Below are 17,791 nucleotides of genomic sequence, written 5' to 3' on the forward strand. Positions count from 1 at the left end.
TGTTTAGGAGAATTACTTCTCTGAGTTACGCCAGAAACTCCTTTAATAAATTTTTATTTAAGCTTGTTTTTTTGTTTGTTTGTTTGTTTGTTTTTTCCAGTCCTTGGGATCGCAAAGGTAAATGGAACATGCTTTGTGTCACCAAGGTTCTTGGTTTGGTTAAGGTCATATACATGTAAAAAAAACTACAATTCAGGAGGCACTTGGGTGGTGTCTGACTCTTAATCTCAGTTCAGGTCTTGATCTTGGGGTCGTGAGTTCAAATCCCACGTTGGGCTCTGTGCTGGGCATGAAGCCTGCTTAAAACAAAAACAAAAACTACAATTCAGTAATCTTGCTATAATGGAGAGATTACACAAGGCTGTTAGAACACTGAAAAGGATGTGACTTAATTGCAGGATCCCTGAGAAAGATTTCAGAGTAGTCTTACCCTAGCCACAAAAAGTCCCTTCTTGTTTTTAACTTCAAATAAGGAGAACCTTGAGAAGTTAGGTGAATGGAAACTAAGGCAGTTCTAGAGTCTAGGAGGACAGTGCCAATCAGCCACTGTTCTGTACCGTCCCACTCAAGATACCTGTCAGGAGCAGAAGGGTCGTTAGTATCCTGGAAGTAGGATCCAGAAACAGATGTGCTTTATTTTCTGAAAATGAAATGTGATCCTAATAGTTTGAGCTAGTTGGAGTATAAGAAGACTGTTGTGCCTTGTCCCAACACATAGTACCTAATTCCTTCCATCCTCTTTCCAATACCCCACAGAGTACTCAGAAAAACTGGGTAAAGTAAAAGTTATCTGGCTAAGTTTACAGTGGAACATCTCATTTTCTTTTATTTGGAGACAGGTATTATAGGAACAGTTCCTTTCTGCAGAATAGCATGGTCCACTGGGCTGATGCAATTCCCTTGGGGTTTTGGCAAATCCTGCTTCATTTGGTTGGTCAATATTTACTCAGTGCCAATTGCGTATAAAGAATTATGTTTGTTATTAGGGGAAAGGGAGAAGGAGAATTTTAAATTAGTTTGGTTAGCATTGAGAAGGAAGGTATAGGAATGATGGACAATATACACATTCACAAGCACTTAAAACATTTATAAATCCATATCTTAGCAAGTTCAGAATGTTGTGTAATCTGAATATATTGCTTTCCATTTTCATGTATGTGTATATATGTATATTTTAATGTTTATTTATTTATTTGGAGAGAGATAGGAAGAGAGAATTCCAAGCAGAATGTCAGCGCAGAGCCCAATGCGGGTCTCAAACTCACAAACCATGAGATCATGATCTGAGCCAAAATCAAGAATCGGATGCTTAACCAACTGAGCCACCCAGGCACCCCTCCATTTTCTGTTTTAAATGCTTTTCAAGTAGTGGTTATTTGTGTGGGTCATCATAACAGAAAAGGTTAAATCAAGACCAGTAGTTCTTCTACTTTAAAACTTATCTTTTAGGGGTGCCTGGGTGGCTCAGTTGGTTAAGCATCTGACTCTTGATTTTGACTCAGGTCATGATCTCTCAGTTTTGTGAGTTTGAGCCCCACGTTGGGCTCTGCACTGCCAGCTGGGAGCATGCTATCAAAAAAATAGCTTGTCTTTTAGAAATTGACTGCTCAGATGTGCCCGTTACTGTTTACAGTGCTGTTGTCTTGACTATAATGAGAAGGGGAGAAAATAGCTTCTTCATGCTTTGCAATAGATGCCTAGTAGGGTCGCCTGGGTGGCTCAGTCGGTTAGGCGGCTGACTTCGGCTCAGGTCATGATCTTGCGGTCTGTGGGTTCTAGCCCCGCGTCGGGCTCTGTGCTGACAGCTCAGAGCCTGGAGCCTGCTTCATATTCTGTGTCTCCCTCTCCCTGACCCTCCCCTGTTCATGCTCTGTCTCTCCCTGTCTCAAAAATAAATAAATGTTAAAAAAAAAAAAAAAAAAAATTAAAAAAAAATAGATGCCTATAAGATATTTCTGGTACATCCAAACATGCTTCATTGTTTCATACTGTCCGTTATTGAATCATTAAAATGAATCTTGTATTCCTCTGCTTGCTGTTGCCTCCTTTTCAACATGTAGCCATTGATTGACTGTTCTGCCATAATTTCTTTGAGATTGTCATCTGAGGGTGGCTATCTTGAGGTAAACATGTTATATTTCAGGACTCTGCCAATCTTTGGGAGACTTTATAAGCAATACTGATATATTTGTCACCCTTAGGATGTGTGTCTGGTAAATTCACACTGCACAAAAATTAGCACCAGTAACGAGTTTAATAGAGCTTCATGCTCTTTTGCTGTTAGATCTTGTATCTCTCTCAAAAGTCAGACACACTATTTCTATTCAGTTCTCTGTCTTGGTTAATTTAACCATAGTCTACTTAAGTAGAAATGCACAGCATCGGGGCGCCTGGGTGGCGCAGTCGGTTAAGCGTCCGACTTCAGCCAGGTCACGATCTCGCGGTCTGTGAGTTCGAGCCCCGCGTCAGGCTCTGGGCTGATGGCTCGGAGCCTGGAGCCTGTTTCCGATTCTGTGTCTCCCTCTCTCTCTGCCCCTCCCCCGTTCATGCTCTGTCTCTCTCTGTCCCAAAAATAAATAAAAAACGTTGAAAAAAAAAAAATTAAAAAAAAAAAAAAAAAAAGAAATGCACAGCATCATTCAACTGGTTATTTCTGTTTAAAAATGTATGTTGAGGGGCATCTAGGTGGCTCAGTCGGTTAAGCATCCGACTTCAGCTCAGGTCATGATCTCGTGGTTCACGAGTTGAGCCCCGCATAGGCTCTGTGCTGATAGCTTGGAGCCTACCTTAGATTTTGTGCGTCTCTCTCTCTCTCTCTCTCTCTCTCTCTCTCTCTCTCTCTCTCCCCCTACCCTGCTCACACTCTGTCTCTCTCTGTCTCTTTCTCTCAAAAATAAAGATTAAAAAAAATTTTTTTTTTCTTTAACTTTTTTTTTAAACATTTTGTTTATTTTTGAGACAGGGAGAGACAGAGCATGAACAGGGGAGGGTCAGAGAGAGGGAGACACAGAATCTGAAACAGGCTCCAGGCTCTGAGCCGTCAGCACAGAGCCCGACGCGGAGCTCGAACTCACGGACCGCGAGATCATGACCTGGGCCAAAGTCGGCCGCTTAACTGACTGAGCCACCCAGGCGCCCCAAAGATTAAAAAATTTTTTTTAAATTTATGTTGTTTTTGTATGATCTGAGTTTTTACTAGAACCATCAGTTCATACTATTTTTTTGTTTTTTAACATATACCTCAAGTGGATGATCTACTGCCTGCAACATTTCTTCCATAACAGAGATAAATAGTATAATCTATTGAATTGAAAAAGTTAGGTCTTTTTCTGAGTGACTTCACTTCACTCATGACCAGGAAATTACTGTGATGCAACCAGCTATTTAATTGTGAAGTAGTCTTAAGATGTTGTATTAGGTAAAATTTGCAAAGTAGTTGACCCATCAAATTTTGCTAGTAATGCCACCTTCTGTAAAGCCTATAAATGGTATACATAGGTTTTGAAGCTTTTATGATAAAATCATCTGAACACCTAGTAACTCTTGAAAACATACCAAATAGTGTGCTTAAATGCTTTACATTCATTATCTGATTTAATCCTCAGAACAGCCCTATGAGGTAGATATTATTTGTTACTCTCATTTTACTGAATGGAAAAACAGGATTAAAGCTATGAAGTAGCTTACCCAATGCCATGCAGTTAATAAGTGATAGAGACCAGATTCAAACTTGAGTTTGCTTCAGTCTAGGGGCTCTTCACCATAAATACTGGCTCTCTTCTTTTTCTGTGTCATCTCAATAATGATTGATTGCTGGGGCACCTGGGTGGCTCAGTTAAGCGTAAGACTCTTGATTTTGGCTCAGGTCCTGACACCTCGTTCATGAGATTGAGTCCTGAATTGGGCTCTGCACTGAGTGCAGAGCCTCCTTAGGATTCTCTCTCTCTCTCTGTCTCTCTCTCCCTCTGTCTCTGCACACCCCTCCCCCACTCCTGCTATCTCTCTCTCTCTCTCTCCCTCTCTCTCTCTGTGTCACTCAAAATAAATAAATAAACTTAAAAAAAAAAATAATGATGATGATGATGATTGTTTGCTAACTACCTGACCAGGATTTTACTAGCCATAGAGATGCTGGCTCATGATGATGATGATGGTCATTTTTATAACCTTTATTCCAGATAGTTGTGATGTTGGCATATTTTAACATCTTTTTTCCAAGGCTTTATCAATGAAGAATGTGTTGGTACAAATACCTAAATAGCACCTCAATCTTAGCTTATTAAAGGAAAAATAACAGGAGTTCTCTGTAAGTTTTTGTTTTGTTTTGTTTTGATCTCTTCTTGACTGTACAGCATTGACCACTATAAAAAGCAGGGTAAGGATCCCATATTGTCATGCCTGGTCTGTTACAGGTTGCTTTATAAACTCCATTCTCAGTAGTAGAAGATGACACAATCTCCTTTTATGTGGCTTCTTTTCGATGTGGCCATTCATACTTTCCAAATAGTTTTGCAAGTTAGTATACACACCACAGATAATAGTTTATCTAGCCCAGAATCCTGTTCTTGGCATTCTGCTAATCAGTCCAAGTCTCTTAAAACTGCATATGCTTGATGCAGGCTTCTGGAAGCAACTTACTTCCTTGGGGGAATGTAAATCTGCATGGAAGTATGGTTAATCATATGATTATCATGTAAGTAACCTCTTGAGAATTTGCAATTGTTAGCTGAGTGTTTCTTGTTTCAAGTAGCTTTTTAATTTTGGCAGTTTTCTTTTTGTAATACATTTTTTTAATGTTTATTTTTGAGAGAGAGAGAGCGAGCGAGCAGGGGAGGGGCAGCGAGGGGGAGACAGAGAATCCCAAGCAGGCTCCACACTGTCAGCACAGAGTCTGATGCAGGGTTCGAACTCATGAACCATGAGATCATGACCTGAGCCAAAATCAAGAGTCAGATGCTTAACAAACTGAGCTACCAGGTGCCCCTAATTTTGGCAGTATTCTTATTGAATCTGGTAGCATTTACAAAATTCACTGAATGTGTGTGTGTGTGTGCACGTGCATATATTTTAGTTTACTTGATATTTGATACTTGAATAATAACATGACACTATAGAGATTAACTCATTTAGGTTAGTTATTATAGATTTTGCTCTTTGAAGAAAACTACTGAAACCTTATGACTTCCTGCAGGAGCATTTAGCTAGTTAACTTGTATAGTAGCACCATGTAACAATATCAACCAATAAGTATTTATTTATTTATGTTTAAATTTTTTTGTTTTTAAACGTTTATTTACTTTTGAGACAGAGAGAGACAGAGCATGAACGGGGGAGGGGCAGAGAAAGAGGGAGACACAGAATATGAAGCAGGCTCCAGGCTCTGAGCCATCAGCCCAGAGCCTGACGCAGGGCTCGAACTCACGGACTGCAAGATCGTGACCTGAGCTGAAGTCGGACGCTTAACCGACTGAGCCACCCAGGCGCCCCACAACCAATAAGTATTTAGTCCATGCTTTCTATATACCTGGAACTGTGGATGAAAGCAGATTTTTTTTTTAAGTTATTTATTTTTAATTTTTTTTTTTAAATGTTTATTCATTTATGAGAGACAGAGAGCACAAGCGGCGTAGGGGCAGAGAGAGAGGGAAACACAGAATTGAAGCAGGCTCCAGGCTCTGAGCTGTCAGCACAAGCCCGATGCGGGGCTCGAACTCACAAGCTGTGAAATCATGACCTGAGCCAAAGCTGGACGTCCAACCGACTGAGCCACCCAGGCACCCCTTTAAGTTATTTAAAAAAAAGAAAACAAAATACCAAAACCCTGTCTTATCTCTAAGGAACTTAAAATTCCCTTTGAGAAGATAAAATTGACACACAAGAAAGGTGCCTGAATGGCTCAGTTGTTAAAGCATCCAGACTTTTGATTTTGGCTCAGGTCATGATCTCATGGTTTGTGACTTGGAGCTTCTCGTCTGCGCTGACAGTGCAGAGCCTGCTTGGGGTTCTGTCTCTCTCTTTCAATGTCTTTCCCCCATGTGCTCTCTCTTTTTCCTCTCTCTCAAAATAAACATTTTTTAGAAATAATACAGAAGAGTTGAGCAAGCTATTAACATCACAAAAAGAGGCAACCAGATTATGTTTCTCTTTCTTTTTTAAGATTTTATTTTTAAGTAATTTCTGTATCCAACACGGGTCTTGAACTTATAACCCCAAGATCAAGAGTCTTATGCTCTACCCAGTGAGCCAGCCAGGCACCCCCTGTGTTTCTTTTTTTTTTCTTCTTCTTCTATGTTTCTCTTAATAAATGAACACAACACTATTTATCAGGTAGTCTTTTTTTTTTTTTTAAGTTTAAATTTCAGTTAGTTAACATGCAGTGTAATATTAGTTTCAGATTATAGTAATTCAACACTTCTATACGTCACCTGGTGCTCATTTGAGTAGTCTTGCTAAAAAAAAAAAAAATTGAACTGGAATCTACTCAAGCCTTTAGATCCATCAGTTTTATACAAAATACAATCGACAGAGGAACATGTTAAATGACATCACAGGTATATAACCAGCAAAATCTAAACTGGGAAATTCTCCAAAAGAAGTGATCCGATTTTCCACAAATAAATTGCAAAGTGAAAAAGGTGGGGGGTACACTACACCTAGGTGGTACCTCCAACTCTTGATTTCGTCTCAGGTCATGATCCCAGTGTTGTGGGATCAAGTCCTGTGGTAGGCTCCGCGCTGATCATGGAGCCTGCTTAAGATTTTCTTTCTTTCCCTCCTCCCCCTGCCCCCCACTTGCTCTCTCTCTAAAAAATAAAATATAAAAAAAGATTTTTTTAAAAAAGGAAAGCATGACAGGGAACTTAACATTGATTAAAAGAGACTTCAGAGACAAACAATTGCAACGTGGGTTTTTCTGTCCTGAATCAAACACATGAGGTGGGGGGCTTTATTATCAGGGAAATTTGAATACTGAGTAGATATTTAATGATATTGAGGATTTATTAATTTTTTTCCCTTTGGGATAATGGTTTTGTGATTTTGTTTTTATCAACAGCCTTTATCTTTTAGAGATATATGCTTAAACGTTTACATGTTGGAATATATGTCTGGAATTCATTCAAAATAACTTGGGAGGTGAGAGGAGAAAGTAAGGGTGTAGATGAAACAAGAGTGTCCATGAATTAATAATTGTTTAAGCTGCATGATGCTTATTAGCTGAGTGGGTAACTTTGTGCATGTAACTTAACCTGGCCAAGCCCCAATTTCTTGATTTATAAAATGAGGGATATATTACCTTACGGGACTGTTGTGAGGGTAAAAAAAAATGCAAATAATATATCACAGTGCCTGTTAGTAAGTGCTTAAAAATGGAAGCCTTTATTATTAACTAACAATTGAATGCTACTCTTTGACCCTTAGCATATATGGTGAATTTTCTTTGAAAGATGGAACAGAATTAATTTCTAAAACCTAGTATCTTAGCACATTCATTGAGTGCAAAGTCAGGTAGTGGGAAAGATCATGGTTAAACATAAAAGCGTTCAAAATCTGACTTTGGCATTTAACTGAATGCTCTGAGCTTGTTTACTCACCTATAAAATGGAGGTCATTACGTACTTGGTAGAGTGGCAAAAATTAGAAAGAACATTTTGTTTTGTTTTGTTTTGTTTTAGAGTGTGTGTGAGTGGGGAGAGGGGTAGAGAGAGAGAATCTCAAGCAGGCTCCATGCTTAGCGAGGAGCCTAATTTGGGACTCGATCCCATGACCCTGGGACCATGACCTGAACTGAAATCAAGTCAGATGCTTAATTGATTTTGCCACCCACGCATCCCAAAAATAATGTTTTAATATACACAAGATATTATGTGTAAATCACTTAGTGCAGAGCCTGGGTCATAAAAATTATTTAGTTAAATGGTTATTGTTGTTAACCTCCATATATAACCACTGAGCATCAACGAAATAGCCCAATCCATGGAGGACAAACAGCATCCTTGCCTAATTCTTCTTTGTTGATAAATTTTTCTTTCTTTTTTTTTCTCTCCATTTTCCTCTTATCAGTTGATTTATGAAGATTGTATGGATCTTATCGCAAAGCTACCTTGTGTTGCAGCAAAGATCTACCGGAATCTCTATCGGGAGGGTAGCAGTATCGGGGCCATTGACTCTAAGCTGGACTGGTCCCATAATTTCACCAACATGTTAGGCTATACTGATGCTCAGTTCACTGAGCTCATGCGCTTGTACCTCACCATCCACAGGTAAGCTAGACCCAGCAACCATAGCTCCTTGCCTGGATTGGTAGAAATTTTTAAGAAAAGCTCCTGAACAATCTCTTCTGGGAACAGGCAGTAGGCAACAAGGAAATGGAAACATGGCACATAAGACAAGAGAGGAATCTAGTAAAGGAAATCCAGAGGTATAGGGAAATAATCATAACCTTTCTAAGAACAAAGTAATGTTTCTAAGAAGCTGGGGAAAAGTACTAATTGCTCACAGTAGGTGATCTTTCAGCTTTCCAGGAGCTCCCTCTTCTGGCCATTCCTATTAAAGCTGGAGTGAGTGTCCAGGAGCTTGGCACATAGACAGGCATCATCAACCAGTAACCTCTCCAGCCCTGTGGATTAGTGAACAAAGGCTGGTAATGAGATTGGGACATCTCTTACAAGAGCTTATGTATAACTGACTGGCCATAGGCTAGTGTGAGCCCATAACTAGGCTAGCATGTGATAAGAGAACAGCAAGGTCTATGTTTTCATAGTCTGCCCCTTTTTCTCCTCTCTTGCCTTGATTCTCCTTTCTTACTTCCCCACAGTGACCATGAGGGAGGCAATGTAAGTGCCCATACCAGCCACTTGGTGGGCAGTGCCCTTTCAGACCCCTACCTGTCCTTTGCAGCAGCCATGAACGGGCTAGCAGGGCCCCTACATGGTTTAGCAAATCAGGTAAGACTATTCCTTTTCTTTTCCTGCTTCATGTTTTTCTTATTCTCATGCTTTTCTTCTGATCTTGCCTTTCCCTCCTGGCATATGTGTTGACACTATCTTATTCCCCAAACCTTACCCATAGGAAGTACTTGTTTGGCTGACACAACTACAAAAAGAAGTTGGCAAAGATGTGTCAGATGAGAAGTTACGAGACTACATATGGAACACACTCAACTCAGGACGGGTAAGCAGAGATGCTTAGCAACTAGGAAAGAAGCCAAGACCCAAGTTGTGCAATTTAGAAGAATTAAAGAGAATAGAATGAGAGAGGTCCCTGTGTTAGAGAAGGAAATTCTCTCCCTGCCCCATCTTCTGTTTATCTAGCCTGAAGAATTTAGAAAAGAAGAATTTCTACTTGAGAATACGGCTGGCTTTTTTACCCTCCCTCTTTACAGGTTGTCCCAGGCTATGGCCATGCAGTACTAAGGAAGACTGATCCACGATATACCTGTCAGCGAGAGTTTGCTCTTAAACACCTGCCTCATGACTCCATGTTTAAGCTTGTTGCTCAGCTGTACAAGATTGTGCCCAATGTCCTGTTAGAGCAGGGCAAGGCCAAAAATCCTTGGCCCAATGTAGATGCTCACAGTGGGGTGCTGCTCCAGGTGAGTCTTCCCTTCCCTGCTCTCCCTTTAATTTGTGCCAAACCCTAATGTTCTCTGCCATGCAAAAAATCAACTTCCTAGTCAGAGCAACTCATACCTCCTTCTTTACCCTTTTGATAAAGTTGCCTGTGGCAGAGGGCAGGTACAGGCAGAAGGAAAGGGGTGCTGTCTTTTCAAAATCCCAATTACTGTACTTTTCCTGGTGCATTTCTTTATTTTCTTCAAGTTTTTCTTAATGTTTATTTTTGAAAAAGAGAGCAAGCGAGCCAGGGAGGGGCAGAGAGAGAGGGAGACAGGATCCGAAGCGGGCTCTGCAGAGAAGCTGATGTGGGACTCGAACTTACAACTGTGAGATTGTGACCTGAGCTGAAACCGAGTTGGATGCTTAACTGACTGAGCCACCTGGACACCCCTCCTAGTGTCATTTCTATTTGAGGCTGACTCAGTTAAGGTCTCTGCCCCTGGACTTATGCATGCTATTACCTCAGAGCCTTTAACAAAACTTTTTTCTCTTTTATCTTACAGTACTACGGCATGACAGAGATGAATTACTACACAGTCCTGTTTGGGGTGTCACGGGCACTGGGCGTACTGGCACAGCTCATTTGGAGCCGAGCCCTAGGCTTCCCACTAGAGAGGCCCAAGTCAATGAGCACGGATGGTCTGATGAAGTTTGTGGACTCTAAGTCAGGGTAAAACTGGAGACTGGGGGGAAACTAACTACCAGAAAGTGAGGGAGCTTTAAAAAAAAGTATAATTTTGTTTTGTTTCAGGGGGCTTTTTAAGATTTAAGATTAAATTGTATCTGAGGCACTGATAATAAGTTTGAAGTTAAAATAGAAATTAAGACTTTAAAAAGTAACCCCTTCTTCCCTAATCCTTTTTCCTGCCTGGTGAGTTGCCCATCAACTGTAGGGTGACCAGGACTAATGCATGTGGTATGGGTTAGGTTTGGGCCCCCCCTCCCACCACCACCACCACCACCGCCTCTAGAGTGAGAGTCTGACTCTTCTTTACCTGGGTCAAAGCTGGTTGCAGAGAATCTGCAGTGACTTTAGAGCTTTTGGTTCTACTCAGCCCAGCCCTCCATAGGCCAGCAAATCGGGACTCTGCCCCTTCTGTTCCCATAGAAATCATGTTGGATTATCAGTTCTGTGAAGCCTCATTGCTCTCTCCCATGCACACAGACACTTCCTACCAAGACCTGTTGGGTTAGGCAGACCTCTTTGGCATTTTTTTTATGCTACCAGGTGACCATAAAGGCCATGGCATTTGTTGTGACTGGCACCCAATGTTTGATTTTTCTCTTTTTTTTTTTAATTTTTTTTTTTTTTATAACGTTTATTATTTTTGAGACAGAGAGAGACAGAGCATGAACGGGGCAGGGTCACAGAGAGAGGGAGACACAGAATCTGAAACAGGCTCCAGGCTCCGAGCTGTCAGCACAGAGCCCGACGCGGGGCTCGAACCCACGGACCGTGAGATCATGACCCGAGCCGAAGTCGGACGCTTAACCGACTGAGCCACCCAGGCGCCCCTGATTTTTCTCTTTTAAAATTATCCTATGAAAATTAAGATCTGGGAGTGTTCTATTACTCACTGCTTTAATATTCCCCTCCTTCCAGATTGTCTATACCTGCTGTACCTCAAGCTGAGGGTGCTGTGGACTCCCCCCACCCTTCCCCCCTGCCCCTTACTAGAGGTCTTTACTAGGCCTCTTCCAGCAGGTTGTATATGCCACTGTCTAAGCTGTGGTCCTTCCCAGTCATTTGGCTTTATCAGTGCTTAACATGTACTAAACTTTTTAGTCCTGTGGAACACAAGCCACTACCCTCTGATCTTTTTCTTCTACTTTATTTTAATATGCTATGGGCCATTGAATAAGGACTTGGGAATGACCAGCATGCTATCTTCATAGTCTGGTTCCAGGGATATGGGTACTTCTTAGCAGGGAAATTATTTAAGATTGGATGTGGTTTCCTTTGAATATCAGGTCTTGGGGCTGAGAACAAAAGTAATAGGCCTCCCTCTTCCCCTGCTACAAGAAAATATCCCTTTATTTATCAAGATCCTTATCTGGCCCCTTCCTCAAGAGCTCACAGTAGAGTATTTTTTAGAACCTATTTGCACAGGTTTCAGTGACTCAGAATGCTCTACTGCCTTTTCTTTAAGAAAGGATTGAAATACACTCCTACAGTGCCCCCTTCCTTCCTCGCAACTCCTGCCTGTGTTTGTGTGGAACCCTAATCCCCAGAACCACGCTGAGATGGACACATTGTCTGTAAACCCCCGGGTAACTGTCAAGTCATGATCCAGACTTCAGGTTGTTCTGTATAAAATGCAAAATAAATGTTTTTATTAACAATGCTTGAGCCTGCTATTAAATAAGACCTGGAAGAATCTCTGTTATAAAGTAAGGAATCTGGCTAGCAAGATCCTGGACTAAGTGTGTTTTAAGTTGTCCTGTGCATCCCTTTATCTTTAGGTGGTTTTGACATTTATTTACCCTAATAAGACAGGATACCTGAAATTTCCAAAGGAGATTTCTGTCTTTCCTCAAGATTAGAAGTCCTTCTTAATTTTGTTGTAAGAGAAAACACTCAAGGACCGTAGCTGAGACCTCAAAACTGCTTATGCGCCTAATCCAAGGAAACTAGTCCAGCCCATTGGGCGAAAGGAACATACCATACCAAGGGCAAATAGAGGAGGACTGCTGGCTCTGGACCTGAGTCTCTAGAGGGCTCTGGTATTGTGTGGAATGCCTATTCTTTGCAGGGACCTTAAGGAGGTCCTCAAAATAAGCGGTCCTGAGGACATCAGCTGTATGGTAGATCTGAGACCAGATTAATCTGTTCTGAGACTCCTGCAACTGACCTTCTGAAAAAGTCTATAAATAGGCAAGGGAGTGGGTACTAGGTCCTGGCTTGTAGAATGTGCTACTATAGTTAGCAGGGACACTATGTCCAAGAGGCCTTCTTGCACCTTTACTCCCCTGAGGAAGGAAGCCATGACTTTCTTCTACTATGCTATATCCACACTGTGCCCCCAAGAAACGATATAAAAAAGCCAAATTCACACTGTCACAATTAATTTATTGAAATTTTATAAAAACTCAGGCCAAGTAGAAGAATAAGGTACAACCCAAGAGTACAATTCTCTTCAGTGCTTTTTTTCTCCTTGCCCCTGTGGCACTGATGTTAAGACAGCTTCGTGCTCTCCACTAACCAGGCAGCATGGAAATATTTTTAAAAGTGAGATCATATGGATTTCAATCTGGGGCCAGATCTCAGGCATTTCCTGAAGCATCTTAGGTGGGCAATAATTATTGACCACCCAGTACCTCTGTCAGAGGAAAAAGCTTGGTTTATACAATCCTTAGAAAAGTTGCTATCTTACTCTGGTCAGACACTAAGGTATGTTGACAGGGTCCAAAAAGAACCACACAGTCCTGAATATAATTCACTATGAGAAGACTGCAGACATCAGGCATATGGGGCTCTCAAGGTGAGCCTGACCATCTCCTAGGCATGTCTTCTTTCTGTACCCCCCTACCTTTGTGCCCCAGCATTTGTAGCCAGCTTAGAGCCCAATTTCTGGGGAATTGAGAAGGAAAACATTATAAACACAGACTCTTCTCTTAGATTGGATCAGGAGCCAAATGAAATAAATAAGAGAATTGGATTGGGAGGGAGAGTAGAGGAGAGGCCAGGAACAATCCTTTGCCTCAAGTCTGGTGCACCTCATGGAACATCAGTTCACGGGGGATGGCTGTTTCTGGACCAAACTTGGTGGCTGCCCGACGCTCGAAGGCAGCAACATTCTGTTTGACAACCTCATCAAAAAACATGGTGGCCAGCTGGGAGTGCAGCAGAGAACGAAATTCAAAGGAAATCTGGGAATGGGTAAGAGACAGTCAGAAACTATTCAAGACCATGTTGGATAGTCCCTGGCCAAATGCAAGGATACTATTCAGTGCCTTTTCTTCCCCTCCCCATCTAGTTCTTAGATCCCTTCAAAAGCCCTTACTTACGACTGAGGACAGAGTATGTTTGATGTAAGCTCAGACCTATGGAAAAGTGTCACTGACTTAGGAAATGCTAAGTGCTAGCTATACTTAATAACTGTCATTGTACCTCCACTCTGCTCCCACAACCCTATGCTACACAGCCTCCTGACTCACCGAAAAGTCCACAGTGCAAGTTCGTGGGTAGGCAGGAATACCCGGACTGAATCGCCAAATGGTCTCTAAGTGGTTGAAGAGCTTGCCATCAGTGCAAACAGCCTAAAAGGACAGTCGGGTAGTTAAACAATATTAAAATGGAATAAAACCTATACTAGGTATAGGAGCCTATAAGAAAGAAATGAAAGATATTTTCCTTTCCTTCGAATGTTTTATTAGGGAAGTATTTGACACATGGAGATAAAATCATTACAAAGAGGGCCAAAATAGCCCTTAAATGCAAAAATGCTAGAGAACACAAAACTTTTGCTGATTAATCCCTCCTCCCAGCGCCTCACCTTGACCATGTGAGGTTTGACCATGGAAACAGCAGACGTGTAACGTTCCACAATAGGTGGAAACCCAACCTCTAACTGGGCCTTCAGGTGACCTTTGCGGCTAGATACCACCAAAGACTTCTTACACCAGGGCACAAACTCACGATACTCCTGGACATTGGACACCACTTCGTACATCTCCTGCATTGAGTACCTAGGAGAAGGAATCACAGAGAGAGGCCAAGGAACTGCCAGCTGGGTCAAGTTCCTCCCTGCCCTGGGTACCTTCCCCCCAGTACCTTTGCCCACTAACTATTCATCATCAGGAACTAGAGATCCCAAAACCTGGATTTATGACTTCCCAAAAGCAAACAAATTTCCATGATGTTAACGTTACCTTATATTTTGTAGTTCACAGAATGCTATTGCATTTACTATCTATTTTGATCTTAAGAGGGACTATCTAGGGGCACCAGGGTGGTGCAGTAAGCTAAGCGTCCGATTCGATCTTGGTTCAGGTCATGATCTCACAGTGTGTGGGTTCGAGCCCCACATCAAACTCTGCACTGATGACACAGAGCCTGCTTGGGATTCTGTCTCTCCCCTCTACCCCTCCCTAGCTTGTTCTGTTCTCAAACCTTAAAAATTAAAAAAAAAAAAAAAAAAAAAAAGACTATCTAGGGGGAACACCGGCTGTCCATTTTACTAGTGATCCCACAAGAACTCAGATCCTAGTTCTATAACTTTCTAACAAAGTAGCCCTAGGTACAGATCGAGCCCAGGGAAGAGAATCCTGCTTGGGATTCTCTCTGCCTCTCCTCCATTCGCGCGCTCGCTCGCTTTCTCTCAAAATAAAAAACTTTTTAAGTTAAATAATAAAAGGTCAGCAGAGAAATAATACCCTGTTGTCTTATATTGTCCAGTTCTAGTCACATTTCACTTAATGGACATGCCCAGCAACGAAGAAGGGGGAAATGAAAGTTGGAAGGCTGGGAGGGAAGGATAAATGATTAGCAATAATAGCTGGGGAGAGGGATGGCCAGGGATTAATCTTGTCCACTACTGCTACCCTTACATTCTAGCCTAGGTTTGATCATTTGTTTGGAGGGGAAGGCAATGTGGAGGGATGCTGGACAGGGGAGGATGCTCACCCCATGATCCTACGTTCCGAGTAAGCTTTTCGCTTGTTAGTGAAGGGGGCAGCAAAGCCCATGAAGGAACGCCTGGGAGGTAAGCCAGCCTCAGCCACCAAGACCTGGGCAGCCCGGGGCAAGAAGAGGCTGCAGGACATCAGAAATCTAAGGATAAAAGGAAAGGGGAGACAACGTCATGATTCTTTGTGTTCCTCAATCATTCCCAGGTGAAGGGGAAGTGCGGTGCATCCCAGAGGAAGGTCGTCCAGACAAGTTTTTCCCCCAGCACCTGCTGCAGCCCGCCAGGCACCCTGGCCAGGCAGTCACGAGTGCGAAAGGTCGAGGGCGGTTGAGGACAGTGCCGAGAGAGGAGATGGGAAAAAGTGGGGTGCGTGCGAAGCGCAGTTGCCTTTAAGCGTGGGCTATGCTACTGCTAAAAGCTACGACTCTCACAAAGTATCATAGTCTCCGGGGCCTCACCAAGCCCGGTGTTGCCAGGGCGCGAGCGAGAGGCAAGTAGTGATTGGGAACCCGCCCCGGGGACTCCTCTTTGCGAATAACTTGCAAAAACCTTCCCCAAAGTTCTACATTAGACTCCTAGGTGGACCGCTGCCGCGCCACCCGACGCCAGGCCTGCATCCCAGAAGCGCAACCCTCCAAGGTGCAAATTTGGGGCCCTACAAGACCCTCTTTACACCCGCGCAGACGCCCTCACCTCCCTCTCACCTCATTGGTCGCGGCAGTCGCGGAGGGCCGGGGGGCGGAGCCGGGAGCGCGCCTGGGAGGAGCGCGAAGCCGCCGCAGCGCTGGGCCGCCGCGCGCGTCCCGGCTGGGAGCCGCCGCGCGCCCGCCGAGGCCATGCGCGCGACCCTCCCTTATTCTCTCAGCTCTGACAACCGCTGCGCCTTCCTCGCTCGGGAGGAAAAGCTGCAGGAAGCGGCCGCCGGGCGGGTTCAGGGTCCCCGAGCGCAGGAGCTGCCCGGGGCTGCGGTTCCTCTCGCCCCTGCTCCCGCCCGGGCGGCCGGGTAGGCTAGAACTGAAGCCGCGACCGCTGCTCCCGCAGCTCCCAGTACCCTCACGTCACGCCGTTGCCATGACTCGGAACCGGGAGAGGGAGGAAGGAAGGGGACAACGCGGCCTTTCGGGAGATGTAGTTTCACACCTCTAGCGAGAAAGGGCGCAGGGATAAGTGTTTGAGAAGCTGCAGAGATGTCCAGGAGGAACGAGGTCGTCAGGCAAACTACTTGGCGAGTCTGTCTGTGGTCACGGAACTGATAATACATTAAGCACAGAAGCGACTTCGTGGGCGTGTCGATGGCAGATATGTTGATCTTCTGAACATCTCTTTTAGAGCCTTTATTATAGTCTTGTTCATAGTTAGAAGTCCTATTCATCTTTGTAGCCGCTAGTGCCTAGTACTATGCTGTACATCTTTGAGAAAGGAAATTAATCTTCCAAGCCCTGGGCTAAGACTTTGTATAGTTTTCTCTTTTAATATTTATAGGAAGAAGTCAGGGTTGAAAGAACCAGACTTAATTTTAGGGGAGAAAAACGCCTTTGTCTGGAAGTGTGCATGTGATGAAGGATGAGGCTTCATGGGTAGGCACGCAGGCAAAGAAATGTCACTATACTGCTATATATACTATACAGTAGGGAGGAAATGCTCTTGATAAAAGTGGGAAGAACAAAAGGAAAATTAAAAAAAGAGAGTGGATCTAAGTGGGTACAAAAGCCATTGAAATTCTCCCACGGTGGAGTAGAGGAATGGTGTTTTAAGAATGGTGGTGCCTGGAGCACCTGGGTGGCGCAGTCCGTTAAGCATCCTACTCTTAATTTCGCTCAGGTCAGGATCTCACCGTTGGTGAGATGGTTCCTGAGATGGATCCTAGTGTCGAACTCCACATCAGGCTCTGCTCTGACAATGCGAAGCCTGCTTGGGATTCCCTCTCTCTCTCAAAGTAAAAAAAAAAAAAAAAAAAGAATGGTGGTGCCTGCTGTTGCATTTAGAGATGTTTTTGCTATTACACTGCAAGCCCTTCCTCTGCTTTTGTTCTAAATCTTTGGTCACATTTCCAAATTCAGGAAAACTTTGTGTGAAAGGGAGAAGAAGGATAAAGTAAAGACTGTGTTGCCTTTGGGGTCTAATTGGTGTGAAAGAGAAGCATCTTGCCTAGAAACAGGGGCCTGGAAACAGATATAATTCCTCCATCTCCCTCATCTTTCTTGAAAGGAGCATTAATTGCATTAATTGGCATTAATTTTAGGACTTTCACTGGATATTGATTGATTTAAATTTTTTTTAAGATTTTTTTTATTTTTTAACTTTTTTTTTTTTTTAACGTTTATTTATTTTTGAGACAGAGAGACAGAGCATGAACGGGGGAGGGTCAGAGAGAGGGAGACACAGAATCCGAAACAGGCTCCAGGCTCTGAGCTGTGAGCACAGAGCCCGATGCGGGGCTCGAACTCACGGACTGCGAGATCATGACCTGAGCCGAAGTCGGCCACTTAACCAACTGAGCCACCCAGGCGCCCCTTAACGTTTATTTTTGAGAGACATAGCATGAGC

At 43.2% G+C, this 17,791-nt stretch overlaps 2 protein-coding genes across 8 annotated transcripts in view; one reads left to right on the forward strand and one right to left on the reverse strand.

The window, feature by feature from the left end:
* The window catches only part of CS (citrate synthase), a 31,592-nt gene extending 20,689 nt beyond the window's left edge, over positions 1-10,903 (forward strand). For both annotated transcript variants that reach the window (XM_058742372.1, XM_058742371.1), the window contains exons 7-11: positions 8,062-8,261; positions 8,816-8,945; positions 9,070-9,171; positions 9,383-9,592; positions 10,118-10,903. In XM_058742372.1, the coding sequence (XP_058598355.1) occupies positions 8,062-8,261; positions 8,816-8,945; positions 9,070-9,171; positions 9,383-9,592; positions 10,118-10,288 (813 nt within the window). In that variant the 3' untranslated portion in view covers positions 10,289-10,903. The remainder of the gene's footprint in view (positions 1-8,061; positions 8,262-8,815; positions 8,946-9,069; positions 9,172-9,382; positions 9,593-10,117) is intronic.
* On the reverse strand, positions 51-16,321 carry COQ10A (coenzyme Q10A). 6 transcript variants are annotated; one of them, XM_058742376.1, is made up of 6 exons: positions 15,949-16,321; positions 15,241-15,387; positions 14,111-14,303; positions 13,773-13,874; positions 8,498-8,617; positions 51-296 (listed from the first exon to the last, which is right to left on the reverse strand). In XM_058742376.1, exons 1-6 carry the CDS (start codon positions 16,080-16,082, stop codon positions 228-230), a joined length of 765 nt encoding a protein of 254 aa, XP_058598359.1. In that variant the 5' UTR covers positions 16,083-16,321; the 3' UTR covers positions 51-227. The 6 variants fall into 6 exon arrangements, with proteins under 6 accessions (XP_058598359.1, XP_058598358.1, XP_058598362.1 ...); XM_058742375.1 differs by having other exon boundaries at positions 51-299; XM_058742379.1 differs by lacking the exon at positions 8,498-8,617 and having other exon boundaries at positions 51-299; positions 15,949-16,319.
* Positions 16,322-17,791: the final 1,470 nt, after the last annotated feature.

The sequence above is a fragment of the Neofelis nebulosa genome, chromosome 8 (assembly GCF_028018385.1).
Source record: "Neofelis nebulosa isolate mNeoNeb1 chromosome 8, mNeoNeb1.pri, whole genome shotgun sequence".
Taxonomy (NCBI): domain Eukaryota; kingdom Metazoa; phylum Chordata; class Mammalia; order Carnivora; family Felidae; genus Neofelis; species Neofelis nebulosa.

What these genes read in the sequence shown, in the direction of transcription:
- COQ10A (XM_058742375.1), bottom strand. Translation starts at nt 16,082, where the DNA reads ATGGCCTCGGCGGGCGCGCGGCGGCTCCCAGCCGGGACGCGCGCGGCG. An exon ending in CGACTGCCGCGACCAATGAG is followed by an intron (nt 15,388 to 15,948) that starts GTGAGAGGGAGG and finishes TTTTATCCTTAG; the next exon opens with ATTTCTGATGTCCTGCAGCC. An exon ending in TCAAACCTCACATGGTCAAG is followed by an intron (nt 13,875 to 14,110) that starts GTGAGGCGCTGG and finishes CTGTCCTTTTAG; the next exon opens with GCTGTTTGCACTGATGGCAA.